At 42.6% G+C, this 26705-nt stretch overlaps 1 protein-coding gene across 1 annotated transcript in view; it reads left to right on the top strand.

Moving 5' to 3' along the window:
• The window catches only part of DAAM2 (dishevelled associated activator of morphogenesis 2), a 110806-nt gene that overhangs the window by 81004 nt on the left and 3097 nt on the right, over positions 1 to 26705 (top strand). The window contains exons 12-25 of the mRNA XM_049765323.1: positions 964 to 1022; positions 1171 to 1355; positions 1868 to 2161; positions 7143 to 7250; positions 9359 to 9385; positions 10271 to 10383; positions 13384 to 13468; positions 17386 to 17492; positions 17594 to 17682; positions 21291 to 21459; positions 21627 to 21734; positions 22914 to 22974; positions 25145 to 25276; positions 26464 to 26634. Coding sequence (XP_049621280.1) covers positions 964 to 1022; positions 1171 to 1355; positions 1868 to 2161; positions 7143 to 7250; positions 9359 to 9385; positions 10271 to 10383; positions 13384 to 13468; positions 17386 to 17492; positions 17594 to 17682; positions 21291 to 21459; positions 21627 to 21734; positions 22914 to 22974; positions 25145 to 25276; positions 26464 to 26634 — 1708 coding nt within the window. The remainder of the gene's footprint in view (positions 1 to 963; positions 1023 to 1170; positions 1356 to 1867; positions 2162 to 7142; positions 7251 to 9358; positions 9386 to 10270; positions 10384 to 13383; positions 13469 to 17385; positions 17493 to 17593; positions 17683 to 21290; positions 21460 to 21626; positions 21735 to 22913; positions 22975 to 25144; positions 25277 to 26463; positions 26635 to 26705) is intronic.

The following is a 26705-nucleotide window of genomic DNA, read 5'->3' on the forward strand; positions in this document are numbered from 1 at the left end:
GCCTGCACCATTAGGTTGAGCATTACTGGGAATGGCTCTGGACTCTATTCAACTCCCAATACTAATCCACATGGCCTTATAAAAATAAGTATTTTGGGCAAGTGCATCTACAAATGAAAAGTGGGTGATTTATTTTTATTTTCTAATGATTATTTATGCTATGTAGTAGTGAAGCTTTTACCTCACCAGAGGTTTAACAGACCTCAAGTCCAAAAAGGTTTTACTGATCCTTGTGGTCATGAGACTCCTTATATATTAAGCATCTTTATTGCTTCCAATTGCAAAGTAGAATCATCTCAGAAATGAAGCCATATTCTAGATTCTATTAAATCACTCTCCTCCTTGCCTGGAACTGGTTACCTAAATTGAAAAGTGTGTGTATATGTGTGTGTGTGTGGGGGGGGAGTGGGGGACTGTGAGGGTGTGTGTCTTAAAGCGAGAGAGTGGTTGTCTCTTTTCTATTATGATTCTCAATCTAAGTCTTTTACCTCCCTTTTTCATTAGCTAACCAGTTTCTGACTCCCATTAGAAGGAATATGGGGGCAGGAAGGGATAAGGAGGAAAGGTCTTACTAGATCAGGTAATTAAGTGCTCAGGCTTCCTTCCTTTCTCTCAGAGTTCAGCTCTACCTGCAAGTGAGTAAAGTAATGTTCTTCTAGATTCTAGAAATCTTGCTGGGTGCCTTGAACTATGAAATTTTGCCCAAGCATAGTTTATTTTGCAGAACTTCCTGGTCCTTCAACTCTGTTATAATAGGGGCGAATTATACGGTGGTCAAATGTCCTTTCAGATCTCAGTGCTCAGAGACACAGTAAGAAGCAGGCATAAAAAGGAGACAGGAGAGTATGAGAGTTAAAATTCTAGCATCTTGGCAGTTGCAGTACAGGTTTTAGAAAAATAAGCATGTTTTGGAAAAGTTGTGAGGTAACAGTTAACAGACCCTTCCCCTTCCTTTTTCTTCAGGCTCATCAATGAGAACGAAGTAAAACAGTGGCGAGAACAGGCAGAGAAGTTCCGGAAAGGTAAGGAAGGGGCTTTGTGGAATCCCACCGCAGCCCGTCCTTAATTCCCTGCTTTGCTTTACCACTTCTCCCCCTTAAGGAAAGAAATAATCACATATTCACATACTCTCTTTCCTATTTGTGCCTTTCATCCCACCACCCATTCTAGAACATTTGGAGCTGGTGAGCAAGCTGGAGAGGAAGGAACGAGAATGCGAGACAAAGACATTGGAGAAGGAAGAGATGATGCGGACATTGAACAAGATGAAGGACAAGCTGGCTCGTGAATCCCAGGAACTGCGTCAGGCTCGAGGACAAGTGTCAGAGCTGGTGGCCCAAATCACTGACAGCTCGGTATATAGCATCCTCTTTTTTATATCACTGAGCCAAGACCCTTGAACTCAGGACATGACAAGAAGAAAGAGCAAGTGTGTGGGGGGAGTATTAGGACATCAGGTTGGGAGAGAATTACAGTGGGAAACCCAGTTCAGATTAGAGGATGCCTCTGAGTTTGCCACCTCCATTTTTAATTGGAAAGCACAGCATTCTCTCCCTGGGTGAGACTATTCCAGGAAGTGTGCCTTGGAAGCTTGGATGTCATTGTGTGGCCAATATCCTGCTCAATTTGTTTCAATACTACCATTGCAATATGATGACTGTGACATTGTCCAATGTCTGCCTGCGGTTGTGTTCCTTTTGGATATTAGGGTTACCAAGAGAGAAAACAAGGGGACTGAAATTAAGGGGGTAAGAATAAGATTGGGGGTTGAATATAGATGGAGGACAGTGATAATTGGAATAGCTGTGAGGAGATCTGAGGTGTTGTGGCTAATAGTTTTTTGTTTTTTATTTCTATGTTACCACAGACTAGATCCGTAGTTTCTCCACCTCCTCCAGGAGGTCCGCTTACTTTGTCTTCCTCTGTGACAAGTGACCTGCCTCCACCCCCACCACCATTGCCATTTGACTGCTGCCCACCACCACCACCACCCCTTCCACCTGGTGTGCATCCCACACCCCCAGGAGCTCCACCTTGCTTTAACTTGGACCGAACATCCTCTTCTGACCCCTTATTCAGCAATGAGATGCCACTCAGGAAGAAGTGTATTCCCCAGCCTTCCCACCCACTGAAGTCCTTCAACTGGGTCAAGCTGAGTGCGGTGAGTGACAGGAAGAAAGACTAGGTCCCTGTGCAATGATTGCCATTATTCACATATTTTCACCCTAGATTCTTTCTTGTGTGAACTTTGGGGAGCAGGTGAGGTTGATGCAGTGATGTGAAGTATGGAATTGTCTATGATGGTCAGTTTACTATCTTATATGCACTTTACTGTCTTATGGGGGAAAATGTCTGTGCATCTTGTGGAGTAAGTGCCACCCAGAGCTAAGCTGGTGCAGGGGAATTTTTTCTTACATTAACAAAAAAGTATTTGTAGGGCTGGAATGATAGCGCAGCAGTAGGGCATTTGCTTTGCATGAGGTTGACCCAGGATGGACCTAGGTTTGATCCTTATGGTCCCCTAAGCCAGAAGTGATTTCTGAGTGCATAGCCAGAGTAACACCTGAGTATCACCGGATATGGCCCCAAACCCAAAAACAAACAAAAAAAATTTAAAAAATATTTTGTGGGGCCGAAGAGATAACATGGAGTAAGGCATTTGCCTTCCATGTAGAAGGATGGTGGTTCGAATCCTGGCATCCCATGTGTCCCCCGAGCCTGCCAGGAGCGTTTCTGAGCATATAGTCAGGAGTAACGCCTGAGTGCTGCCGGGTGTGACTCAAAAACAAAAACAAAAAATTGTTTTTTATTTTAATTTTCTGATTAAAAAAAAGTTAATTGTGTTTAACCAACTGTGGACCGGCATATTGTATGTATACTTCAATCTCACAAGCTGGTTGTTCCCAGCCACCATCTTTTGATATTTCTTGTTTTTCTTGTCTAAAAACTATGTACATTTTATGGTCAGGTGCATTTTATAGAGCAAAAAATATGGTATATGTGTGTGTCAAGAAGATGTCATGAAGCAGTACTGATAATAAAATCAACTGCATATATGAAATATGTGCTGAGATTAGGTAAGAAGACAATACAGTTATCAGCAGGGTACAATGGTTTTCCAGAGGGAATGAAATCCTAGTTGGCTAGGATTTTATCTAATCAAAAGAAGATCAGTTTGAGAAAATATATTTTAGTACGTAGGCAATGATCTTTGGCCAAAGCTAAATATATGTGTATATATGTACACACACATATAGATACTAAATATTGTGACCATTTATACAAAGAACTGGTACAGGTCACAATGAAGAGTCATATGCCAAAATGTAGCCTTTTTGGCATCCTCCAAATAAGAAAGTGTACCCACTGGCTGTTCTAGAACTCCTTAGAAGAGTTATCCACCAGTAATATACCAATTCCAGGTCCACAAAGTTTTCTAATTCATCTTTTGCTCTCTTATGAGCATAGAATAATGGTGCTATGGATCACTTTAGGCACTTAGTAATTGTAATCCAAACCTAGATCAGACCCTGGATTAGGTTCTGGGCTATGTCTCATTAAATGGTTTGGAACTTTGTCACTAGGATCCCACCAAGTGAATAGGTTCAATTAGCCTGTTGATTGTGAATCAACAATAACCACACCCACATCATTTGGGATCTGAGTCTAATGGATGTCTTCTGAACATCTTGTATTGGTGTGTCTATTAGTTCAGGGGAAATTTATAAGCTGTCTTTAAGTTTATATGAGGTTGAATGAAGACAAGACTTAAGTGTTCAGGCGGGTTTCTGATCTCTGACTAAATCAAATTCTAATTCAGATCTAACTTGGATCACTTAATTTGTTTGTACTTATTTATTCTCATTTCTAAGATGTAGAAATGCCTTCTTAATGATCACTTTTATTACTTCAAACTCCATTTTTATCATCTTATTGGAAAGTTGAAGCATAATTTCCATGCTTAGACTCCTGGGTCTCTGATAATATCTCCTATCTGTTATGAATATTTTTAGAGGAATCTGTTAGAAGAATTTTTAAGTAACATAGTTGAAGTTGGTGACAACTGTCTAGTACAGTTGTGCCATGTCATGCTTCTCCAGGGTTATAGCTGTGAGATGAGCCAAAATAGCTTACTGTTAGAAGCAGACAAAGAGCTTTGCAGAACCACAAATCATAGGCTGTGTGAAAAAGGTCATTGTTCCTCATCAAAAATAGTACTATCTCCGGTGACAAAAATAAGAATGTTATTTATTGTCTCCTGTGTTTAAAACATAAAATTTAAGGTTATAAAATGATAATCAAAGTTGGTTAATAATTTAGGAAAAAAGACAGATGAATCCATCAATTAATATTTTTAATTATTTCCCCTTTATTATATGGAAGGTAACAGTATATATGCTTTTAGGTATTTTCATTTTTCCTTTATTTTTTGTTTATTGATATCTTTCATTTATTTAGAGTTAAATAATATCTTTATTGCATGGTTACGAACATGTTTGTAGTTGGGTTTCAGCCACAATTTTCCCGTAAAGAACATTGCTCAGAATGTTATCTGAGGCCCAATAATAAAGCTCATCCAAATTCCCCAAGTATACAGCACCAGCCAGAGTTCCTTTTCTAGAGCAAAGAGCCAGATTGAAGTATAAGCACTAGGAAACATTTTCAGGAATTGTGAGTATATTCTCTGCAGGGTGGGGCATTAATTGATATGTGTGACCCTAGTGTTCTTATTCCAAGCTTTCAATGATGTGACTAGGGATTGTATTAATAATTATTGGATTAATCATTCAAATCATAGAAGTATTATAAGAATTTATTAAATACTTATCATTTTGGGGCTGAGAGAATGACACATTCTAGCATGTTGCAGGCCCTGAGTTCATCCTCCAAGATGGCATAGCTCTCTGAGCACTGTTGAGAAGAATCTCCACAAAACAATCAAAAAAAAATATTTGGGACACAGTGAATCTAAATCCTATTAGAAGATTATTATGAGTGACCTTCCATGGAATTCAATGCTGTATCATCTCATCCACTCTACTGAGTAGCAAGTCAAGCATGACTGACTTAGTTTTCTTTGGGGGAGAAAGGACATGAAAATGACACCAACAAAGTCCACTGTTCCACATGGTGCTAAGCCTGGGAGTGTAAAAGAGTTATCTGTTCAACTCCACCTAAAATAGGAATGAAAATATGAAACATGTTGTTTCTTAAGGATGATTTCTCTACCATCCAAGGGCTGAAATCCTAGGAATCTAGTGAGGTCTAGATCAGAGTGGTATATAGCATTACATATCTGAGTTACTATTTAAGGTGGGAATAGGCAGATGACAGATGGAATCTGGGACTTGTGGAGAGTACTAGATACCAGGGAGCAATTTGTCTTTTGGTGACTTTAGACCTCCACTATTCCTCAACTAGAACTTTTAGTTCTTATAGGGAGCACGGGTATGGGAAAACTCAACTTTCTTTCTGGGAAACTTCCCAGTGGTTAGCATCCAGCTTTCATTCCCATCCTTCCTTCCTTTTATGACCTCATGAAAAGTAAAAAGAAAAGGGGAGCTTTATCTTTAAGGACCTTCCTGCCTAGGACCTAGAAGTAGATGGGGTGCAAGTTAGAAATTTCTTCTCCCCGCCTCCTTCCACAATGACTTCCTATTTCATCTTCTGTTTCTCACCCACAAGGGAAACACATACCTCCTAGTTCCTGTCCTCAGACCTTACCTTGGATCTCCTCCTACACACACACACACACACACACACACACACACACACGCGCGCGCGCGCACGCGCACACACATACACACGTGCACACACACACATTGTTTCACACACACATTGTTTCTGCCATGAAAAGAATGTGTCTGTGTTGGATTTGGCCCCTTGCCTGCATCCCTTGCTGCTAAAGCCTTCCAGTCCAGCATTCCATGAGAAGGTCCCTGGCCTTAGGAAGGCCACAGGAATGTCCCCCTACCCCCCCCCCCCCCGCCACTGCTCTGACCTAACCTCCCTTGCCAAAGTCTAAAGAAACAGCAGTGCATGAAAGGTATGTTGCTCTCTGCAAGTTTGTTGAGTGGGAGATGGAGTCAGGAAAAAGCATAATAAGGAAGTTCCCCCTTGCTTTCCAGGAGAGAGAGGTGGGTAGATTCTATTTTTATGGACAGCAAAGTTCCAGTAGGGATGAAGATTCCTCAGAATCAGGTGGGGTATCCTGGAGGGATCCAAGGGGGTGGAGAGTGTTCTGTTCTCTCTCCTCTGATATTGGTCAATGTATAGCAAGCATTCCAGAGTATTATTTTTTAAATATATTTATTTAAGCACCATGTTTACAAAAATGTTTGTAGTTGGGTTTCTGTCATAAAAAGTACACCCGCCAGAGCATTCTTAATGGGTTCACAGCTCTGTTCCAGATTTCTGAAGAAACCTGAGTTCCATCAAGAGAAGGGATGATGTCTAAGTTGAAGAGACTTACTAAGTTGTACTCCCTGGGTCCAGCCTAATCATAAGGGAGAGCTTTTAGGTCTGACAATAGGAAACCATGACTGAGTCTTGCTGGACAGAGCCAATGCTATAGGAAACAGGATGCCCCATTTATTGCTATTCGTTCACTTTCTTGAATCTAATAAACAGAGACAAGAGACCTTGAGGAAGGGTACAAAAATCCATGTCTCCTGTACAGGGAAGGCACTTGCATTGAGGCTGATTGCTGGGCACTGTACCTTTCTGTGTACCAGCCTACTCTAGTTTCCAGAGAGACTGACCCTGTGTATAGGGCCCCATGAGCAGTGGCTTTGTTGTTCTAGAACAAGTGGCTAGTCTTTTTTTTCTAGATAGAAGACTATCCACTTTCATAGTGGTCCAACTCTAGATTCAATACACCCTTTGATTTATAGAACATGCTAACTTATGATCTCACATGAAAGGACAGAGGATGATATTCTCCATCCTGGAGAAGAAAATTGGAGGGATAAGGATAGGAACAGACCTCCTCTGAATACCTGAAAGCTGGTATGTCAAATATGCAGGGCAGGGAAATGAGGTAAAAGGAGTCAGGAAGGCACTGACTGTGTCTATCCTAGGTGATTTGAGTCAACCACGTGGTTTTTTCATTGTCTCTTATCTCTTCTTATCTCTTATCTTAGGACCGTGTATCTGGCACCATATGGAATGAGATGGATGACATGCAGGTGTTTCGGATTTTGGATCTACAGGACTTTGAAAAAATGTTCTCAGCTTATCAGAGGCACCAGGTAAAACTGTCTGTCCTGGCCTCTGGGTTCCAAGCTTAGGTTTTGACTTTGAAAGTTGCCTTCAGTTCCCCCTTCCCTCTTCTTTCCACATTGTGTTGGGAACAAGGCCATGAGTTAGTGTGTAGAGAAAACATCCCACCATATTAGTTTGTATCCCATATCAGTGGAGGAATTGGATCTCTGATCTTTGCACACTAGAACTGGACTGGCATGATCGCCTCTACTGAACCCTCTTCTTTTGTTCCAGGATTTTAGGAAGACACCTAGAAAAGTATCTTTTTTTTTTTAAATTTTTTGAAAAGTATCAGGTCCTCTACCCTACTCTCATCTCCCAAACAACAGTTCATTGTGTTGTTGGTTGAGCAAAGGTTGATAGTATTTCTCAGAGCTGGGGATGTTTCCATATTCTTAAGGGGATGAAGTTTGTCCTGGGCCCACAAGGCTGTACAGACTTTGGCTTTTGATTTTAAGTAACACATGTCTGTTCAATAGGCCATGTCAAGGCTGCAAGAGGTAAACTTGGGGCAAAATGCATGTTATTTCAAAGATAGCAGCCCTGAGCTCAAAATTTTATGCTTCTTGGGTCTCAACCTGAAACCTTTGTGAATCAAGAGGTGTACAGAAATTCATGAGTCTTCCATGTAGCAAGCACATTTGAATCATTTTACACTCCTAGTCATTTAAGGCATTGCCAGGTGAACAACTGTGGAGGGCTTGCTTTCTCTCTGGTCTGCCACTGAGGGGCTTTTGGGTCTCAGGGTTGTACTGTGTCTCTGCTGAGGCCATAGACCTAGCTTGAGACCCCTAGGCCATGGACAACAGCTGCATGTTGTGGTGGAGAAGCCTCCTAGATTTTGCAAGACCTGGACCTGGAAGTCCCCTTCCTGAAGAATAGAAGGATATGTTGACTGCTACTAGGAGGCCAGACAAAGGGAGCTTGTAGGGGGCTCTAGAGAATTTTAGAAAAATTAGATTCTCACTCTCTATTTCCAAGAAATAGATTTTTTTATAGGGTAGGGATGAACCACATCCAGCAAGACTCAGAGGGCCACATTCTCCAGGAAACATTTGAAGACTCTTCAGGCTTTGGCTTGGCTGTAACTGAAGGAGTATGTCTGAACCTCTGTTGCCCCCAGAGTAATAAGTTTATCTGGAGGTGCCTATTTGGAAGATCTTCCTATCAGCCTGGGTTCTGGCTAACCTAACCAGTCTCTGTACCTGGACATAGAATTAAAATGGGCTCTATGAGCTGAAGGTTAATGGGGTTTAGGATCATTGGGGTCTAGGGTCCCACCCATTTTCTGAGTGGAGAAAAAGTAAGAACAAAGCTGTTTTCACCCCATTTGCCTTTCTGCCTCTTCAGTGCAACCTCTTGTTCAGCACTGTCACTCAATGTTATACTATACTCTGAGATTGAACTCACATCAGCATACCTCAAGACTGGAAAGGCATGGGCGTTCATGGTAGAGGGTGACATTCCACAAGCTGGCTCTTCTCTCCTTGCCTTGTACAGGACCTGGCCTAGTGCTTTTTGCTCCAGCTGTTTTATGAGGGGAGAGCCTGGTGTTTTCTCTGGCCTGGGCTTTGCCAGAGATGACAAAGTAGAGGGGTGGGGAACCCAGAGAGGAGAGGCAGGATATGAGATCCAAAGCTTCTGTTTTCCCTTGCCCCCATACAGCATTCACGTGCTCATAGCTCAAAGTCAATTCCTGTATGGTCCCCCACTATCTAGACAGATAAATTCCTCTAGAGGCTGAGAAATACCTTCTGCCTCTTGGGAGATTCCCAGTGGGGGAAAGGGGGAGGAAGAAAGGTGGCCTAGACCCAGGTGGGTGTTTGCATGGGGTAGACTGTCCTGCATGGGCGGTAGTGAAGGCTGCCTCCTCCCTGCTTTGTTTGGCTTTACTGAGAGTGCATGTTAGTTCCAAATAACTGCTACCAGGTGCTAATGGGGTCTCTCTCTTCAGCCACAGGGGTGCTTCATGGGTTGGGTGGACAGGTAGGTGATAAGGTATCCAAGTCTCTCCTACTGTTTATGGATATTTTGGACTCCTAGCTAATGTTGTGCATGTTTAATTCTCTATTGGCTGTGGCTGCTGCCTGCCTAGGAGCTGATAACTAATCCCTCTCAGAAGGTGAGTCACTCCTGGGGTTCTGGGCACTCTCCTACTTAACCACCTGGTTTGCTGCTCCCAAAGAGAAAACTTGTTCTTCATACTTTTTTGCCTTTGTGTCCATCCATATAGGGGCTCATAGGGAGGGTCCCTAGAAAGAAAGTATAAGGGAATTTGAGAGAAGAAATCCAGGTACATCTTCATATGTAGGTGGATGCTCACTGCATTCAGGTGAGAGTTCTTGGGGGATTGCTTTATCCCTGAGTGCCAAGTAAGGCTGTTTTATGAGACAAATAAAAGGTTCAGTGCACCAAGGTACTGATGTAAGTAGGGGACAGTCCTTGGGAATGTGTCATATGGAACAGGGTTTGGAGAGATCCAAACCTCGCAGGGCCTCCTAGAGAAAGAACAAGGGTGAGGTGTTCTGAAATTTGCCTCCTCTAATGTTTTTCCTATCCCTGAAATTCATAATATCCTGGTCATGCTGAGTTGTGCCTGAAGTCCCAAAGAGTCAAGAAACTTTATATGGAATTGGAATCAGTTTATCACCTTAAGGTTAGGGAGGATTTCTGAGCTGGGGGAATAGTACAATGGAAGATGGGTGATGGAGGATATGAAAGTCATACCCCAAAACATGATTAGTTTCTCCATTCCACTAAAATAGCCCCTTCTCATTTTGTTAAGATAGGGCAATCTCTATAAAGGGGGTTCTTCTTTCTTCCCCTTAATCTATCCTAGCCCAGATACCTCAAATTAGTGTTGGTAATTAACCATTCCCCTCTCCTTATTTTCCTCTTTCTTCTTCTCAAATTTCTTTTTCTTTCCCAGGGACATTCTCTGGTTGGTAGGGGTGGTCCATGCATGGCGGGGTGGGTGGGAAGAAAAAATACCTCAACCTCTCCACAGTTGCAGAAAGAGCTGGGGTCCAATGAGGACATCTACCTGACTTCCCGCAAGGTCAAAGAACTGTCAGTCATCGATGGTAGGCGGGCCCAGAACTGCATCATCCTTCTCTCCAAGTAAGCACTTCTCAGTGACATTAGGGTCTGCAATATGTCTTGGTGGGAGGGACCTGAGCTGAAGCCAGAGCAGGAGCAGACTGAATGCCCCAGGGAGAGAAGTGAATGAAGATGGGGCAGCAGTCTCTGGCTGCTTTCTTCTGCTGTTCCCTAGGAACAGATGTTGGGGTGTGGGAGAAGCACTTGTCTGGAGCCTGTGACAGGAGTAGTTATGCACTAGTCCCCTGTGCAGCCTGGCCTGCAGCCACTGAAAAACTTTGCTCTAAGCTTGCAGAACACTCCACTTGGCTCAGGATGAGGAACAGAATGATGTCAGCCCTCAAGCATCCCTACAGCAGTAGAACAAACAGCCAGTCTGTGAACATACTGTATAGATTCTGTGCTTGCCCCAGCTGAGCTGGGGAAGAGGGCACTTCTCCTAGACTATTATTAGTTCATCTCAGCTGCCTGGAGTCATCGAAGCCCTCTCTCCTCCCTATGCCTTCAGTGTCTGCTTCATAATGAGGCCAGAATTCTGTATCCCCAGGGTGATTAAGGATAGTCCATGGAGGGAATGGGCTATGTGGGAGTTGATTGGGGAGGGTGGGCTTTTATAGATAGATGAGTAAGAAAGGAAGGGAGTGAGGGAGGGAAGGAGGGAAGGAGATGAAGGGAGGGAAAGAGGAGGAGAGAAAGGGAAGGAGAGGAGCTGAAAGAGGGAGGGAGGAAGGAAGGAGAAGGGAGGGAGGGAGGAAGGAAGAAAGGGAAGGAGGAAAGGGAGGGAGATGAATGGAGGGAGGGAAGAAGGAGAGAAAGAGAGGGAGGAAAGGAAGAAAGAAAGAAGGGGAGGAAGTGATGGAGGGGGAAGGAGGAAGGAAGTAAGGAAGTAATGAAGGTAGAGAGGAAGAGAGGGAGGAGATGAATGGAAAAAGAAAGGAAAGGAGGAGAAAAAGGGGGAGGGAGGGAGAAGAGGAACAGAGGAGGAAGGAGAGAGGGAAGAAGGAAGGAAGGGAGGGAGGAGATGAAGGGAAGGAGGAAGGAGACTAAAGGAGGGAGGAGATGAAGGAAAGGGGAAGAAAGAGGAGATGAAGGGAGGGAAGGAGGAAGGGAGAAAGGAATGAAGGTAGAGAGGAAGGGAGGGAGGAGATGAATGGAAGAAGGAAGGAAAGGAGGAGAGTAAGGGGAGGGAAGAGATGAACAGAGGGGGAAGGAGAGAGGGAAGTAGGAAGGAGAGAGGGAGGAAAGAAGGAAGGGAAGAAGGGGATGAAGGGAAGAAGGGAGGGAAAAGAGGAATGGGGAGGGAGGAGAGGAATGAAGGAGGAGGGAGGAAGCAAGAAAGGGAGGGAGTGAAGGAGGAGAGGAAGGGAGGGAGGGAAGGAGAGGAAAAGAGGGAGGGAGTGATTGAGAAGGGAGGAAGAAGGAGGGAGGGAAGGAGAGGAAAAGAGGGAGGGATTGATTGAGGAAGGGAGGAATGAAGGAGGGAGGGAGAAGGAAGAAAGGGAGGAGATGAAGAAAGGGAGGAAGGGAAGGAGAGAAAGGGATGGAAGGAAGGTGGAGAGGAAAGGAGAGAGAGGGAATAGGAATGAATAAAAATGGGTGGTAAGAAAGAAGGAAGGGAGGGAGTGGAGAGGGAAGAAGAGAAAGAGGGATGGAGGGAGGAATGGAGGGAGGGAAGAAGGAAGGAGGAGAGGAAAGAAGGGAAGGAAGGAGGAGAAGAATGGAGAGAGGGAGGATGGGAGGGTTGAAGGAAGGATGGAGGAAGGGGAAAACAAGGAAGGAAGGGAGGGATGGTAGGAGGAGAGAAATGGAGGGAATGAGGGAGGGAGGAAGGTAAGAGGGAGGGAGAGGGGAAAGAAGGGAAGGAGGGAGGAAGGGGTGGAGGAGATGCAGGAGGGAGTGGGGGAAGGAGGGAAAGAAGGGAGGAGGTTGGAAGGAAGGAGAGGAGGGAGGAGACAGGAAAGAAGGGAAGGAGGAATGGAAGGAATTGAATGGAGGGAGGGAGGGAAAGAGGAGAAGAAAGGAGAGAGGGAAGGAGGAAAAGAATGGAGGGAGGGGAGGAAAAAAGGGAGCAGGGTAGAAGGGAGAAGAAAGGGAGGGAGGGAGTAAGGAAAAGAAAGGGAGGCAGAAAGGGAGGGTGGAAATGAAGGGAGCAGGAAGAAGGAAGGAAGGAGGGCTGGGGAGGGAGGAAGGAAAAGAGGGAGGAAGATAGGGAGGGTGGGACGAAGGGGAATGAGGCAAGGAGGAGATGAAGGGTTGAAAGGAGGGAAGGAGGACAGGAAGAGAGGTAGGGAAGGAAGAGAGGAATGGAGAGAGGGACAGATGGAGTGAGGAAGGAAAGAAGGAAGGAAGAAAGGAAGGAAGGAAGGAAGGAAAAAGGAAGGAAGGAAGGAAATGATGGAGGGAGTTGGAAGGAATGAAGGGAGGGAGAAGGGAGCAAGGGAAGAGATGAAGGGAGGAAGGGAAGGAGGAGAGGAACAAATGTAGGGAGGGTGGGAAGGAAGGATGGAAAGAAGGACAAAGGGAGAGAGGGAGATAAGGAGGGTCGGAGGAAGTAGGAAGGAGGGAAAGAGGGAGGAAGGAAAGAGAGAGGGAGAGGAAGGAAGGAAGGAGGGAAAGAGAGAGGAAGGAAGGAAAGAATGAAAAAGGAAGGAAGGAGGAAGTTTTCCATTGTTCTTTGCCCACAAGGGACTCTGCAGCTATTTCATGCATAAGGATTAGAAAACTGTTTCTCAGTCTGCACCAGAGATGGGCTTTGCATTCTCATTGTCCCTCTTAGGTCTGATGAAGAGCCCAGCAGGAAACCTGGGCCTCCTGTCTCTATTAAGACACAAACTTTGCACACAGATTTTAGTGCAGATAATAGCACTGGTTTACTCTGAGCAGGCTCAGTAGAGGAGGTAAGTAGGGAGGACACCCAGGTGAAAAGAGAGGGAAGATAGTATTGTGTCCTGGACAAGGTGGTCGGGGGTTTGGTCTGAGCCCTGAGGCCAGAACAGGCTGCTCAGGGAAGTGTTGTCTTAGGTTGAAGCTTTCAAATGAGGAGATACGGCAGGCCATCCTGAGGATGGATGAACAGGAGGACCTGGCTAAGGACATGCTGGAACAGGTGAGCTCCAAGAAGTCAGGTAAAGGGAAATGAACCTTGAGGCTGGCTGAAACCCTACCAAACCTCACACATACTATGACTCAGGTCAAGGAAAAAATCTGAATGGAGGATGAGCAATAAAAAGAATTGTAAAAATTCCTTGGGCTAATCATTCTGAGATAAAGCCAGAGAAGGGGGCATTTTCTCCAGAAAATTAAGGTTGCCCAGGGAAGGAGTTGGGATATTCCAAGATTTCACAGAAAAGTTAGAATGACAGCATCTTCTCCCCAGTTTCTTCACCTCAATTCAGTATGCCCTTCAAGGAAAACTCAGAAACACTGAAGATAACCACCATCCAATGGATTTAATTCAAATAAACCTGCCTTTCAAAAGACACAATTGCTAGAGAAAAAACAACTTTAGAAAAGATTGGACTTATGTTTATCTAGCTCAGATTTCATGTTTAGATTAAATTGCTCCTCAGGTCAATGAGGAAGTTATGAACAACTTTTGCATGAGCTAAGTTGTTAAGTGGCATAAGTGACATAGTGCTAGTCATTGGAGAAATCACTGGGGATAAGGTGCCCAGTACCCTTAGTTACAAGAAAAATACTATAAATTACAAGACAGTACCACATACTCACCAATATATTTAAAATCCATCAAAGCCAAGTACTGACAAGGGTGAGAAAAGTTGAGAACTCTCGTTGGTACAATAATTTTGGAACAATAAAAGCCTAAATATCTGCCCATCCTACTATCCAGGAATCCTGCCCTTTGGTATATACTGAGTACAAATACTGGCCCCCAAAGTATACGAAACATAAAAATTTCATTATTTATAACCCCCAACCTGAAAAACCCAACTGTGAAATATCAAACAACCAAAAGGAACTGAATCTTTACAACATGGATCAATGTTATTAATATTGAATAATATTGAATAAGAGAAGTAAGATATCAAAGAACCCAATTCAGTTATGATATTCATTGTCCATTTATTGTTATTATATTAACTATTAAGGAGATTAATCCAAAGTGAAAGAATTTAGTTCAGGGGTCTCAAACTCGTGGCCCGCAGGCCGTTTGCAGCCCTCTGTACAACATTTTGTGGCCCATGGGTGGCCTTCAAATATCACAGTATTCGCGATTATTCGCTTACCAAATAATCACAATAAAAATTGCATTAGTAAGAAAAAAAATCGCATTAAAATTTGCATACCCCAAGCAGTTCCGTTCGGGGTATGCAAATGTTTAATGCGATTTTTTTTTGTGATTTTTTCTTACTAATGCGATTTTTAATTGCGAATATTCGGTAAGGGAATAATAGCGAATACTTTGCGCCTAGCGCAGACATCATTTCCGCTGCTCCTACCAGCTGTCCCTTGCATTATCGGAGGCCTAAGGGAGAGAAGTTTATTACAGAATTAGATTTTGTCATACCTTCATCATGACTTCATCAAAGCCTGCAGTGAAGAGAAAGATTGATGATGAGCACAGACAATTTCAAGAAAAGTGGGAGATGCAGTATTTCTTTGTTGAGCACAGGGGCATCCCCACATGTCTTATTTGCTCAGAGAAAGTTGCAGTGCACAATAAATACAACTTGAAACACCATTATTCAACTAAACATGCTGAGGAATGTGCAAAATATCAAAGAAATGAGAGAGCCAAACGGGTTGCCAGTCTTAAAGCATGTCTAATGAGATTTCTTCAAGAAAGCAACCAAAGGGAATGCTGCATCAGTCGAAGCTAGTTACATGATTAGTGAGATGATTGCTAAGGCAGGGAAACCATTCACAGAAGGAGAGTTTGTTAAAAAAAAATGCATGTTACAGGCTGCAAGTATTATCTGCCCGGAAAAGAAAGGTCAGTTTAGCAAAATCAGCCTTTCTGCCAACACTGTGGCAGAACACATTTCTGACATGTCAAGTGACATTTATCATCAACTGTGTGAGAAAGCCAAATGTTTTGATGCATACTCAGTTGCTCTTGATGAGGGCACAGATATAACAGACACTGCGCAGCTCACAATTTATGTCCATGGTGTTGATTGCAATTTTGAATTGACAGAGGAGCTGCTCACAATAATTCCAGTGCATGGCCAGACCACTGCTAATGAGACATTTAGGCATCTGTGTGATGCCATTGAGAATGCAGGTTGGCCATGGAAGAGGTTTGTTAGAATAATAACTGATGGAGCACCATCGATGACAGGAAAGAAAAATGGATTGGTGGCACTTATTCAAAATAAACTTGAAGAGGCGGGTGTAGAGAAGGCCATTGCTCTTCACTGCATTATCCATCAGCAGGCCCTTTGCAGTAAATGCCTGCCATGTGACAACGTGATGTCAGTTGTTGTGAAATGCATCAAACAAATCAGATCCAGGGGCTTAAAGCACAGGAGGTTCTGTGCTGTTTTAGAGAAAATGGAGTCAGAATATGGAGATGTGCTCTAATTCACCGAGGTACATTGGCTCAGCAGGGGAAATGTCCTGAAAAGATTTTTTGAGTTGAGAGAAGAAGTGAAAGCCTTCATGGAGAAGGATGGGAATGCTGTTTCTGAGTTGATTGATCAGAAATAGCTCATGGACTTAGCTTTTCTTGTTGACATCACACATAAGCTGAATGCACTAAACAAGATGTTAAAAGGCTAAGGGTAGCTTATCAGTGCTGCCAATGACAACATGAGAGCATTCTCCACAAAACTTGTGTTATGGAAATCCCAGCTCTTTCAGGCAAACCTTTGCCATTTCCAGCATGCAAGGAACTTGTGGATGCAGGCATACCATTCAGTGGTGAGAAATATGTTGATGCTATTTTTAAGCTAGAGAAGGAATCTGATCACAGATTTGCAGACTTCAAAAAGCACAGAGCCACTTTCCAAATTTTTGTGGACCCCTTTTCCTTTGATGTGCAAGATGCCCCTCCTATGCTTCAAAAGGAGCTCATTGACCTGCAGTGCAACTCTGATCTCAAAGCCAAGTTCAGGGAAATTAGTGGAAAGCAGACATGCATGGGAAATTTTTGAGAGAATTGCCCCCCAGTTTCCCTGAGCTTTCCCGAATGTTCAAGCGCACCATGTGCCTTTTTGGAAGCACATTTTTGTGTGAAAAGTTATTCTCCAAATTGAACTGCAATAAGTCAAAGTACAGGTCTAGACTTGATGATCATCTTCAAGCCATACTGAAAGTCTCAACTGCTTCCTCTCTAAAGCCAAATATGGTTCAGATTTGTGAGAAGAAGTGCTGTCAAGTCTCTGGTAGCAAGGAATATGCAAAAGATGCCATGTTCAGAAGAACTGTTCATGATCTTAACTCAATGTTCTATTCATGTTCAGAAGAAATAATTAAAACTGTTAATAATGACGTTTGAGGACTTTTTTTTTGTGAAATCCCTTATGCGGCCCTGCCTCACCCCGACTTTGCCTCCTGCGGCCCCCAAGTAAATTGAGTTTGTGACCCCTGATTTAGTTGGAACATGAAGGGTTTTTTTTTTATTAAAATATCACCAAAGAACTTTTTGGAGGGATAGAGATCTTCTGTATTTCATTCTAGATAGAGTTAGTTATCAATTTTTGTCAAAATTCATTAACCTGTACATTTCAGTTTTTTATGTAAATAATTTTATCACATTAAGATTGTTTTAAAAAGAAAAATAATTGAGTTTACAAATGAGATAAGTATATGTAACTGTACATGTATCTTCATTTCAAAAACAGTAAAACCAGCATTTTCAGTTGGACATACTGGTGTTCTGTCCCATTGGTTGGTTAGACCATAAATGTCCAAACATTGCCACATGGGATACCTCTCACTTATCAGACCCTTCCTTCCTATCTTGAGCTTAGTCAATGTATGAACTTCCATGAAGCACCGTAGTGCCCTTATTTCAATTTCTCTACCATGCTCTGTCTAACTCTCATATGCCCTTTCTAGCTGCTCAAGTTTATCCCAGAGAAGGGGGATGTGGACCTTCTGGAGGAGCACAAACATGAGATAGAGCGGATGGCCCGAGCTGACCGCTTCCTCTATGAAATGAGCAGGTTTGAACAGCAAGCAAGAGGGATTGGTGGTCAGTAGAACAAGGAGGGCTGGAGTTGGACTGGGGAAATCTGCTTCCTGATATAATTTACCCTGTCCACAGGATCGATCACTACCAGCAGCGACTACAGGCACTCTTCTTCAAGAAGAAGTTTCAGGAGCGGTTGGCTGAAGCCAAACCCAAAGTAGAAGGTATGGATGAAAGTTTGCTAGATTTCATCAAGGAAAACCAGGTAGAAATGAGGAAGCAGGAAGAACAGAGGCTGATTTCTTTTTCTTTTTCCAAATCCTACCCCTTCCTCAAAAATCAAAGTTCAGGACAAAATTTTAAACTGTGATATAGAAAAGTGTAGATGTTGTCAACAACAAGCATGCTCTTTATGCCTAAACACCCACATTCTCCCAAAAGGATCATCTGTTGACATCTATCACAAGTGGAGGGAAATTGCTGAAAAGATGATTGGAAGCATACTCTGGGAGCATGCATTTATCTAAGACTAATGATAAGCACACATATACTAAAGATATCTGATCACAGCAAGTACTTAGAACCTCATAAACTCACCAATCTTTTCTCTACTCCCCAAGGACTAAAGTCACAGTTATTTTAAATGTTAACTATTCAGAAAGAAGTGGTTTGGAAAGGTAATTTGGGAGGCATTAATTTTCTCAGAAGACATCCCCACTCATATACAAATCTTTCTTTTTCAGATGAGAATTTTTAATTTTTTTTTAACTTTTTAAAATTGGAATTATGAGTCCATATAGATAGCCACATGGTAGAGCACATGCTTTCTTTGAAGGTCTGAGGCTATGAATTTCATCCATGCTTCTTCCACCCCCATACAGAATCATGTGTCAAGCTCTATGTTTAATAATCCATGTGAATATCTCAATAATACTTTGGCCCACTGGCATTCTCTCATGTAAAAATATAAAAATTTTGTGAGTCCATATGACTGGTGTGTGGTGGAATCACAACAAAAAGTTCAGTAGTTCAATACTGTGCTTTAGAATTCATCAATTTACTCTACTCTGGCTGTAATTCCCATAAACCTCCTCCCTTGAACTACTAATGGAACTGAAAGTGGATGGAGAGGCAGTTTGGGGGAAAGGCAGGTGAACAGCTATGTGTTCTTTAGGACAGTTTATGTGGTAGAACAAGAGGATCTGTCTAGAGGGATATGTTGAAGACAAACAGAACATGAGCCCTCTCTACAAGACACCTAGCAAGATTCTTCAGGGAAGGTTCCAGATACAGAATAGGGTATGCAACTAGAGACACACCCCCCCCCCCCACAAACACACAACAAAACTTCAGGCTGGTTGTGATCATTTGAGAAAGAAGAAGAAACTCAGCAGTGCTGTAGCATAAGATCTGGTAGTTATTTCCTGCTCTAGTGATTGGAAAAATCCTTTCCATTAACACGAAATTTCATTGTCCTGCTGTAGATTCTCTCTGGGTTCTGAGGCACAGATAGGAAGTTCACCCCAGATTTGTATATTAAATTTTCTGTGTTTTTTGAGTCAATAGAACAAATAGGAATAATTGTGACTTGGAGTCACGAGATCATAGTAGTTTAACTATCAGATAACTTTAATCTCAGATAATTTCCTACTTCAAAAACATCATACTCTTAAACTCTCCTTTATATTGTCAGCCAATAAGAAAAGATAAGTATCTTAATATCAAGCTAAGCAAAGCAAGTGTGTTTGAAGTGGCAAACCTTCCCAGAATGTAATAATTTCCTTGCTATAGCAATGACCACTATTCTAGAATGATTTGGAGTTCTCTATTCTACTAGATCTGGAAAGAGGTTGCTAAAGGGTGTCTTATACAGTCATGTTAGGGGGCTTTATTAGTGGTGGAGATAAGAAGATTAGATAAAAGTTGGGAATTATACAGTTTCTTTTAGTTCTTCTGCGAGGAGCTCATGTAGTTCTGTTTCTGGACTTTTTCCTCAATCTGCCAATTCACCAAATTTGACAAATTTTCCAATTCATTTATGAGTATGAATATATTCATGAACATATTCTTGTTGAATATATCCTTTTTATGAATATGATCATTGCCGAATATATCAAATTTACCCAACCTCATTAAGAACACATTCACTGAATGTAGTCAGGATGAATATGGTTTCAAATGTAAACATATTCTTATGAATATAGTCATGACTATATTATTCTTATGAATGGTCCTAAAATGTCTGCATTGAATATTTCATACATCCTGATTTTCTTTGAGTTCTTGTTATTCACTGTTTTGCCAACATTTTACCATATTAGGAAAATTCTTTTTAGATTTAGCATATAAAACTTAGAAAGTCTATCTCAAGCAGTATCTATTGTCATATGCTTTTTATACATGTTTTTAAGTTAACGTTTCATTAAAATTTATTGTGAAAAGTACACAGAGTCTTTCTTGATGAATCATCATAGTGAACTTATCTGTGTAATAAACACCGAGGTCAGGACACTGCCTTTTCCCAGAGCTCTTCTTAAGTTCCCCTCCCTCCTCTAAAAAGCTAATAGTCATCTTGACTTGCAGATTAGATGCATCTGTTGTAACTTTTATAGACATGGAATCACATAGTTGAAGTATTCTTGTGTATCATCTATGCAATTTATATCTATTGTGACATGCAGTGGTGGCATATTTCTTTTCAGCGCTGCATTTTGTGCTATTGTGTGAATCTTCTATAATTAATTTAACCAAGCTATTTGTAATTTAAGAAGAAAAATCACTGAATAGCCACTCAAAGCTTCATCAAGATGAAAGTCACTGCTAGCTTCTAGCATATACATGCTCACACACTTTTAGGAGCTACACTTCTAATAAGGCTCTTCAATCATGATTTTTAATACTTTTAAGTATTTCTTTAAAATGTTCATCTCAATTCTCACTTCATTATTATCACAGCACATTGAATACGTTTCAGGTTATTATAAGCCAAAGATCTGAGCTTGGTTGGCCTTCTACAACATGTTAATCATCAAAAGTCTCATTGCATTATTGCAGCCATAATTTTTAGCATCAGATATGTATCCCAATTATTAAACTTTCTAGAGTGAGGAAGGGCTGTATTTTTTCTCATTTCTTTACATGAGAATGAAGTATACCAATGTTTTAGCTGTTCTTCACCTTAGTTTGTATTTCTAACAAATACAGTTAGGACTTTGAGAATGGGAATGGTTAAAATGCCTAAAGACTGGGGAAAATTTTAAATTGATATTCAATGGAATGTCAAGCAGTCATTTAATAAAATAAGGACACTAATGAAAAGCATATTACTCACTCAAAAAATAAAATGATATTCTTAAATAATATAGGTGAGGACAGGTTATAATTTGACAGGGAGAATTTCTTTCCAAAAATCAATAAAATCCAGCACTTCAAAAGAGGCAGGCTTAGTCTCCGTAATATGCTGACTATACTGAAATTTTAATACTGAATCAACAGATCAAGGAAAGTGGCATCATTATATTTGCTAATATATGTGAATATATAGAAATAACAGTATTAAAATACAATTGAAATACATGCAAGTAACCTCCTTGTATATATACTGAAGTAGATAGTTTATTCAAAATGGGCTTTTGGATAAATCGGCTCTTTGTCTGATCCCTGTTCCACCCATTCTATGGATCATGTGTAGAGTAGAAAAGTCTGTTAAGGAGTAGGTATAATCTCTGCTCATTTGAAACTGACAATTTAACAACTCTGTTCTTGGACTTGGGGAGTGATGTCATGTCAGGGAACCAGCTTCATGGGACACTAACCTGCCCCTTCTTTCCAGCCATTCTGCTGGCCTCCCAGGAGCTGATCCTCAGTAAGCGTCTGATGCGGATGCTGGAAGTTGTGCTGGCCATTGGCAACTTCATGAATAAAGGGCAACGTGGGGGTGCCTATGGATTTCGGGTGGCCAGCCTCAACAAGATCGCTGACACTAAGTCCAGCATTGACAGGTAGACCTTCTGCTTTCTTAGTCTCCTGGCTTGTGCAATGGAACCTTTATCCATTGCCAACGCCTAATCTGCCAACTTCTTTTCCCTCACACTTCACTCCAATTTTCCCTGTCCCTCAATCCTTGCTGCCTTAGACTGTGACCCTTTACCCTGACTTCCTTCCGCAGAAACATCTCTCTGCTCCACTACCTGATTATGATCCTGGAGAAGTACTTTCCAGACATCCTGAACATGCCCTCAGAGCTGAGGCATCTCCCAGAAGCTGCCAAAGTCAAGTGAGACATTCTTCTGAAGCTTTCTTTCCTCTGGGGTCACATGCATGTTTGTCTAATTCCTCCTCTAGGGGCCAGCTAGGTTAGGAGGAATAAATAGTAGTATCTCAGGACCAGTCTTAGGAAAAATTAAAAAAAATACACCATTGTTCTTAAATCCGTAATTTGGGAATGCTCACAGGAAACACCTGTTGGGAGCAAATTGGGAATGGAAGGCCAATAATGGGACCATGATCCAGAAGACAGATGATATGTGGGCCTCTGGAATACAGTCCTTCCAAGGATGTCCAGGAGCTAAACAGGATACTCAGTCCACTTATCCAACCCAAGTGTTAAGAACCCTCACAGCACCACAAGTCATCACATCATTCATGGACTGAGAAGGCCTGGAAAGTGTGAGACTCTGGTTTCCAACTAAGTGGTTGGTCACACCATAGGAAGTTATTGATGTACTCTGTGATGGCTGGTATCTGCTCTAGGCAGGAAGTCAAAACTGCACACATATGGGACAGCAGAAAATGGCTAATGTGCAGTGAAGATTGACTATAACCAGGCTCAGTTAGGATAATGGTGGTTTCCAGAAGGAAACGAGAAGAGGGGAGGGAATAAGTAACTAGAGGGAGGATGGCTATAAATTTGGTGGTGAGTATGGTGAATCATGTATACTTAGAGATGTTGAGCATACTCCTGATATTCTATAATATTATAAATAAATCAATTTAAAAAATGAAAGAGAAATTATAGGGGCTGGGTGTGGTTCACATGAGAGCCATATCTAGAATACATGCTTTGATTATATAAGGTCATACATTTGAACTCAGTACTACATGTTCACCTGAGCATCTTAGCCCAAACACTGGGCATGATCTCTACAATAAACCAAAAAAATGGGATGGTGAATTAATAAAATAAAAGACCAAAAGAATGGGCAAAGGATGCCATGTTCAGAGCTTACAAACATTACTTGGTGGTATAAACCCTAACTTGAGGCCAAGTGTTGGAAATCTAATGTCAGTCTGACATTTCTGATCTGGAAGCATCCAACTATAGATAGCAGTATGAATAGAGAGGACAAGAAAGGCTTCGTGGTCTAAGGATTCATGTCCCAGCTTTGATCTCTTATGCTTTGCATGGCTTGTGCTAGCCCTCAGTACCTGTCACTCCCTATCTCTTTCCCCACAGCCTGTCAGAACTGGAAAAGGAGGTGAGCAACCTCAAGATGGGGCTCAGAGCTGTTGAAATGGTGAGTACCCATCCCTGCCTGCCTAAGTGTGGTGATTTCATTGAGCAGATTGTGAGGCACAAATTGCAAGCTTCTTGGTGGTCATTAGGACATCTAGCACAGTGGGCACAGCTGTAAGCAGAGCCAGTTCTCAGTGTGGAATGACTGGATTACAGAGGCCTTCCATTCAGGCTGTGTGTGTGTGAGTCTGTGAATCTGACTATGGGGCCTGTGTGGATTGAGCATGCTGGCATCGGTCCTAAATGGATGGGGAAGAGAATCCCTGAGTGCTGTAAGTGGCTTCTGTCTTACAGTGCCAGTGCGATTTCGGTGAATCCACTTCAGGGAGAGTGGGTTACCTGGACCGGCGTATGGAGAAATATGAAATATATGAAACTACACAGAGTATGTGGGGTCAACACATTTCTGGCAGGAGTGCGACAAGTTTAATTTTTTAAGCAGGGGAATTTATAGGGAAAAATTAGTCAGAGGTATAATTATAATCACAAAGCATAGTACAACAGTAACAATACCTAAGATATGGGTGTGACTGTAAAAGTTCTAGTTTACAAAGGAGAAGGTTACTACTCAAGGTATCTCTTTGCAAGTTCACTTTAAATGCAAAATCAGGATTAGGAGGAAGTAGGAAATATCTAGAAACTTGATCTTCCTGGGTGAACTCTATTGTTTTAGAGGTTAAGTAAAGGGAGGAACCAAATCCCCCAAAATGAATTTCCCTATTTCTAAAGGAGGGTCAATAGTCAAGATATGCATTCTGGTTACACCCTTGATTACCAGAAATTGCAGTTGCAAGGGTTCTCAAAATAATCTTTAGTGCTGGAATTTCTGAGCCAAATTATTTGATAGAGGCCATTATTTTGCCTGATATATACAAAGGAGAGATAGTCAAATACTGGCTGAAAATGTACTGCCACGCATCTCTTTGGAAATTCCTCAACCATCCATGCTGGGGAAAAAGGCATCCACAGCGGGCCTTTTGAGGAACCCCATGGGGCTTAAATTAGTTCTACCCACCAGGAAAATCTGAGGATACATCTGGTGGGCTGAGCCCCCCTAAAAGCTTAGGTATGCCCTGGCATCTGGGAGTTGCTAGAGGCAGGAAGCAAAGTGTGACCCTGAGAATCTTCTGTCTCACCTATGCCCTGGGTCAGTGGAGGCTCCTGGGCTGCATTCCACTAGAGACCCTAGCTTTGGGTGGCCCCCATTTCTGTTTAGGTGGTCTCTCTGAGACAGCACTCTTTATGGTTCCTTATAGAGATATCTCAATTCTTTGTCCCCACATCTAAGAATGAGAGATCTTTTTCTCTTCATCTGAATGAGAAAGTGAATGTATTTGAGTATTTATGGTGGTTGAGATAGTTTGGGAGTTAGAGAAAAGCTAAGAAAGAGGTCCTTATCACTAGGCAGGGGGCAAATTCCAATTTTATAGCTTTAAAAGTGTTTTGTGAAGCCTGGCCCATGTACCAGCCACATCCTTGTCAGCTAAGAAACTTGGGAATGTAACCCACATCTTAGCTTGCACATGTATCACAAGAGGGGCTTGCTACAGGTTCTGGGAGTGTCACACATTGGTGTGTTCTGTCCAACCTCCAGGTAAGGTTGGTGCGCATGGTCAAATCACTCTGCATGGAATGTGTGTAATGAAAAAGGTGGAAATTAGTGGTGGTTAGGAGGCAAAAGCACTGCTCAGTCTCCCAGTCAGGATCCTGAGACTTGGGATATTCCAACCTTCCAAAGGCACATCTGGGCTGGGTAATAGTACAGCAGTTGAGGTCTTTCCTTAGCATGTCTTTCAATCTCTGCACTACCTTGTCCCCTGAGTACAACTGGGAGTGACCCCCAAACACTTTGCCAGGACTAGCTCCAATTTTCACCCAGCCCACCCAAAACCAAAGGCAAGGGGCTGGAGAGATAGCATGGAGGTAAGGGCCTTTGCTTTTCATGCAGAAGGACGAATCCTGGCATCCCATATGGTCCCCTGAGCCTGCCAGGAGCGATTTCTGAGCATAGAGCCAGGAGTAACCCCTGAGCACTGCCAGGTATGACCCAAAAACAAAAACAAATACAAAAAAACCCCAAAGGCAAGTTTAATACTCTGTGGTTAGCTGGATAGTGAGAGATATGGAATCCCTGACTAAAGTCTAACTGCCCCCTCACTTTGCCTCTGTAGGAGCTGGAATATCAGAAATGCCAGCTACGGGAGCCCAATGACAAGTTTGTCCCAGTTATGAGTGACTTCATTACTGTCTCCAGCTTCAGCTTTTCAGAGCTGGAGGATCAGCTCACTGAGGCCAGGAACAAGGTAAGATTGACCACAGTGCTCATATGAATTCATTCAAACTGGCTGCCCCTTCATCCATTCCTACCACAAATAGCCAAGAGAGGGAAAATCCTGGTCTACAGAGCTTGGAGGAAAAACAGTTTCCTCATCTCTCGGAGCAAAGCTATATAAATAGCTAGTTCATGGTCAAAACCACATAGTCCACTTCTCAGAGGTCATGCATGGAAGTTTTTCTTACTAGCCACCTGTGGCTAGTTATCCTATTTGTGGATTGTTATGGACATTGAAATCAAGAGATTAAGTAACCAGACCAAGGTTGCCCAGATGTGAGGGACGGAGCCAGGTTAGACTTCTGATCATGTAGTCCAGCTTTGGTGTCAGTTATGAACCTTCTTCCTGCTGCTCGCATTGACACAAGCAAGGTTCTTACCTGTGTTTTTCTTATGAAAATGGGGTGTGTGGCCTGGGACATCACTTTCTCACCAGTTTTCAGGAGATGAGACATGTATGGCACTCGTCAAGGAGCAATTTGAAAAGGGAAATCTGTCTGGAAGGATATGGGTCAGGCAGGCCAATAAAATAATGGTATCCGCAGAGCCAGAATGATAACACAGTGGGTAGGACTTTTGCCTTGAACACAGTTGACATGAGTTCAATCCCAGCATCTCATATGGTCTCCTCATATGGTCCCTTGGGCCTGCTAGTAGTAATTTCTGAATGCAAAGAATAACCTTTGAACACCACCAAGCATGGCCCATACTCCCTCCCCCACAAAAAATGCTGCCTCATTAGAGCTAGCATCCTACATCCATCAACATGTGTAGAAGGTTCTGTTATCTGTTCACCCCTATTTTACAGAGGAGAAAATAGAGGCACTGGCAGAGCTGCCCTCCATGGTCCTTTTCAGGACTGACCAGGTAGTTTCTTACCAAAACTGCAGTGCTCTTCATTTGTCACTGATATAACTACCTGAGTCTCTGGACCACTTGCCTGTCTGCCAGGAAGCTCAGCTCCTCACTGGTCTGCCCCGAGCTTTTCCTTCAGACTTCTCCCAAGCTGGTTGATAAGAGGGTTCTCTCTTCTCAAACTCTAACCAGGACCCCTACATTCAAGACTAGCTTGGGCTTCATGTATCTGGCACACAGATACCCACAGGGTCTGAGTCCACCCAGGGATGACTCCCACCAACTCTTGGCTCCTCCTCACAGTTCTCCCAGGCCCTGTTGCACTTTGGAGAGCATGACAGCAAAATGCAGCCGGATGAATTTTTTGGAATCTTCGACACCTTCCTGCAGTCCTTCTTGGAGGCCCGGCAGGACCTGGAGGCCATGAGGAAGAAGAAAGAGGAGGAGGAGCGTCGGGCAAGAATGGAAACCATGGTGAGAGTGTGGGGACCAAAGGGGTGGAGAGGCAGAAGGACAAGGGGAGAGAGGCATGGGGTGCTGAGGGA

The sequence above is a fragment of the Suncus etruscus genome, chromosome 18 (genome assembly GCF_024139225.1).
Source record: "Suncus etruscus isolate mSunEtr1 chromosome 18, mSunEtr1.pri.cur, whole genome shotgun sequence".
Classification (NCBI taxonomy): domain Eukaryota; kingdom Metazoa; phylum Chordata; class Mammalia; order Eulipotyphla; family Soricidae; genus Suncus; species Suncus etruscus.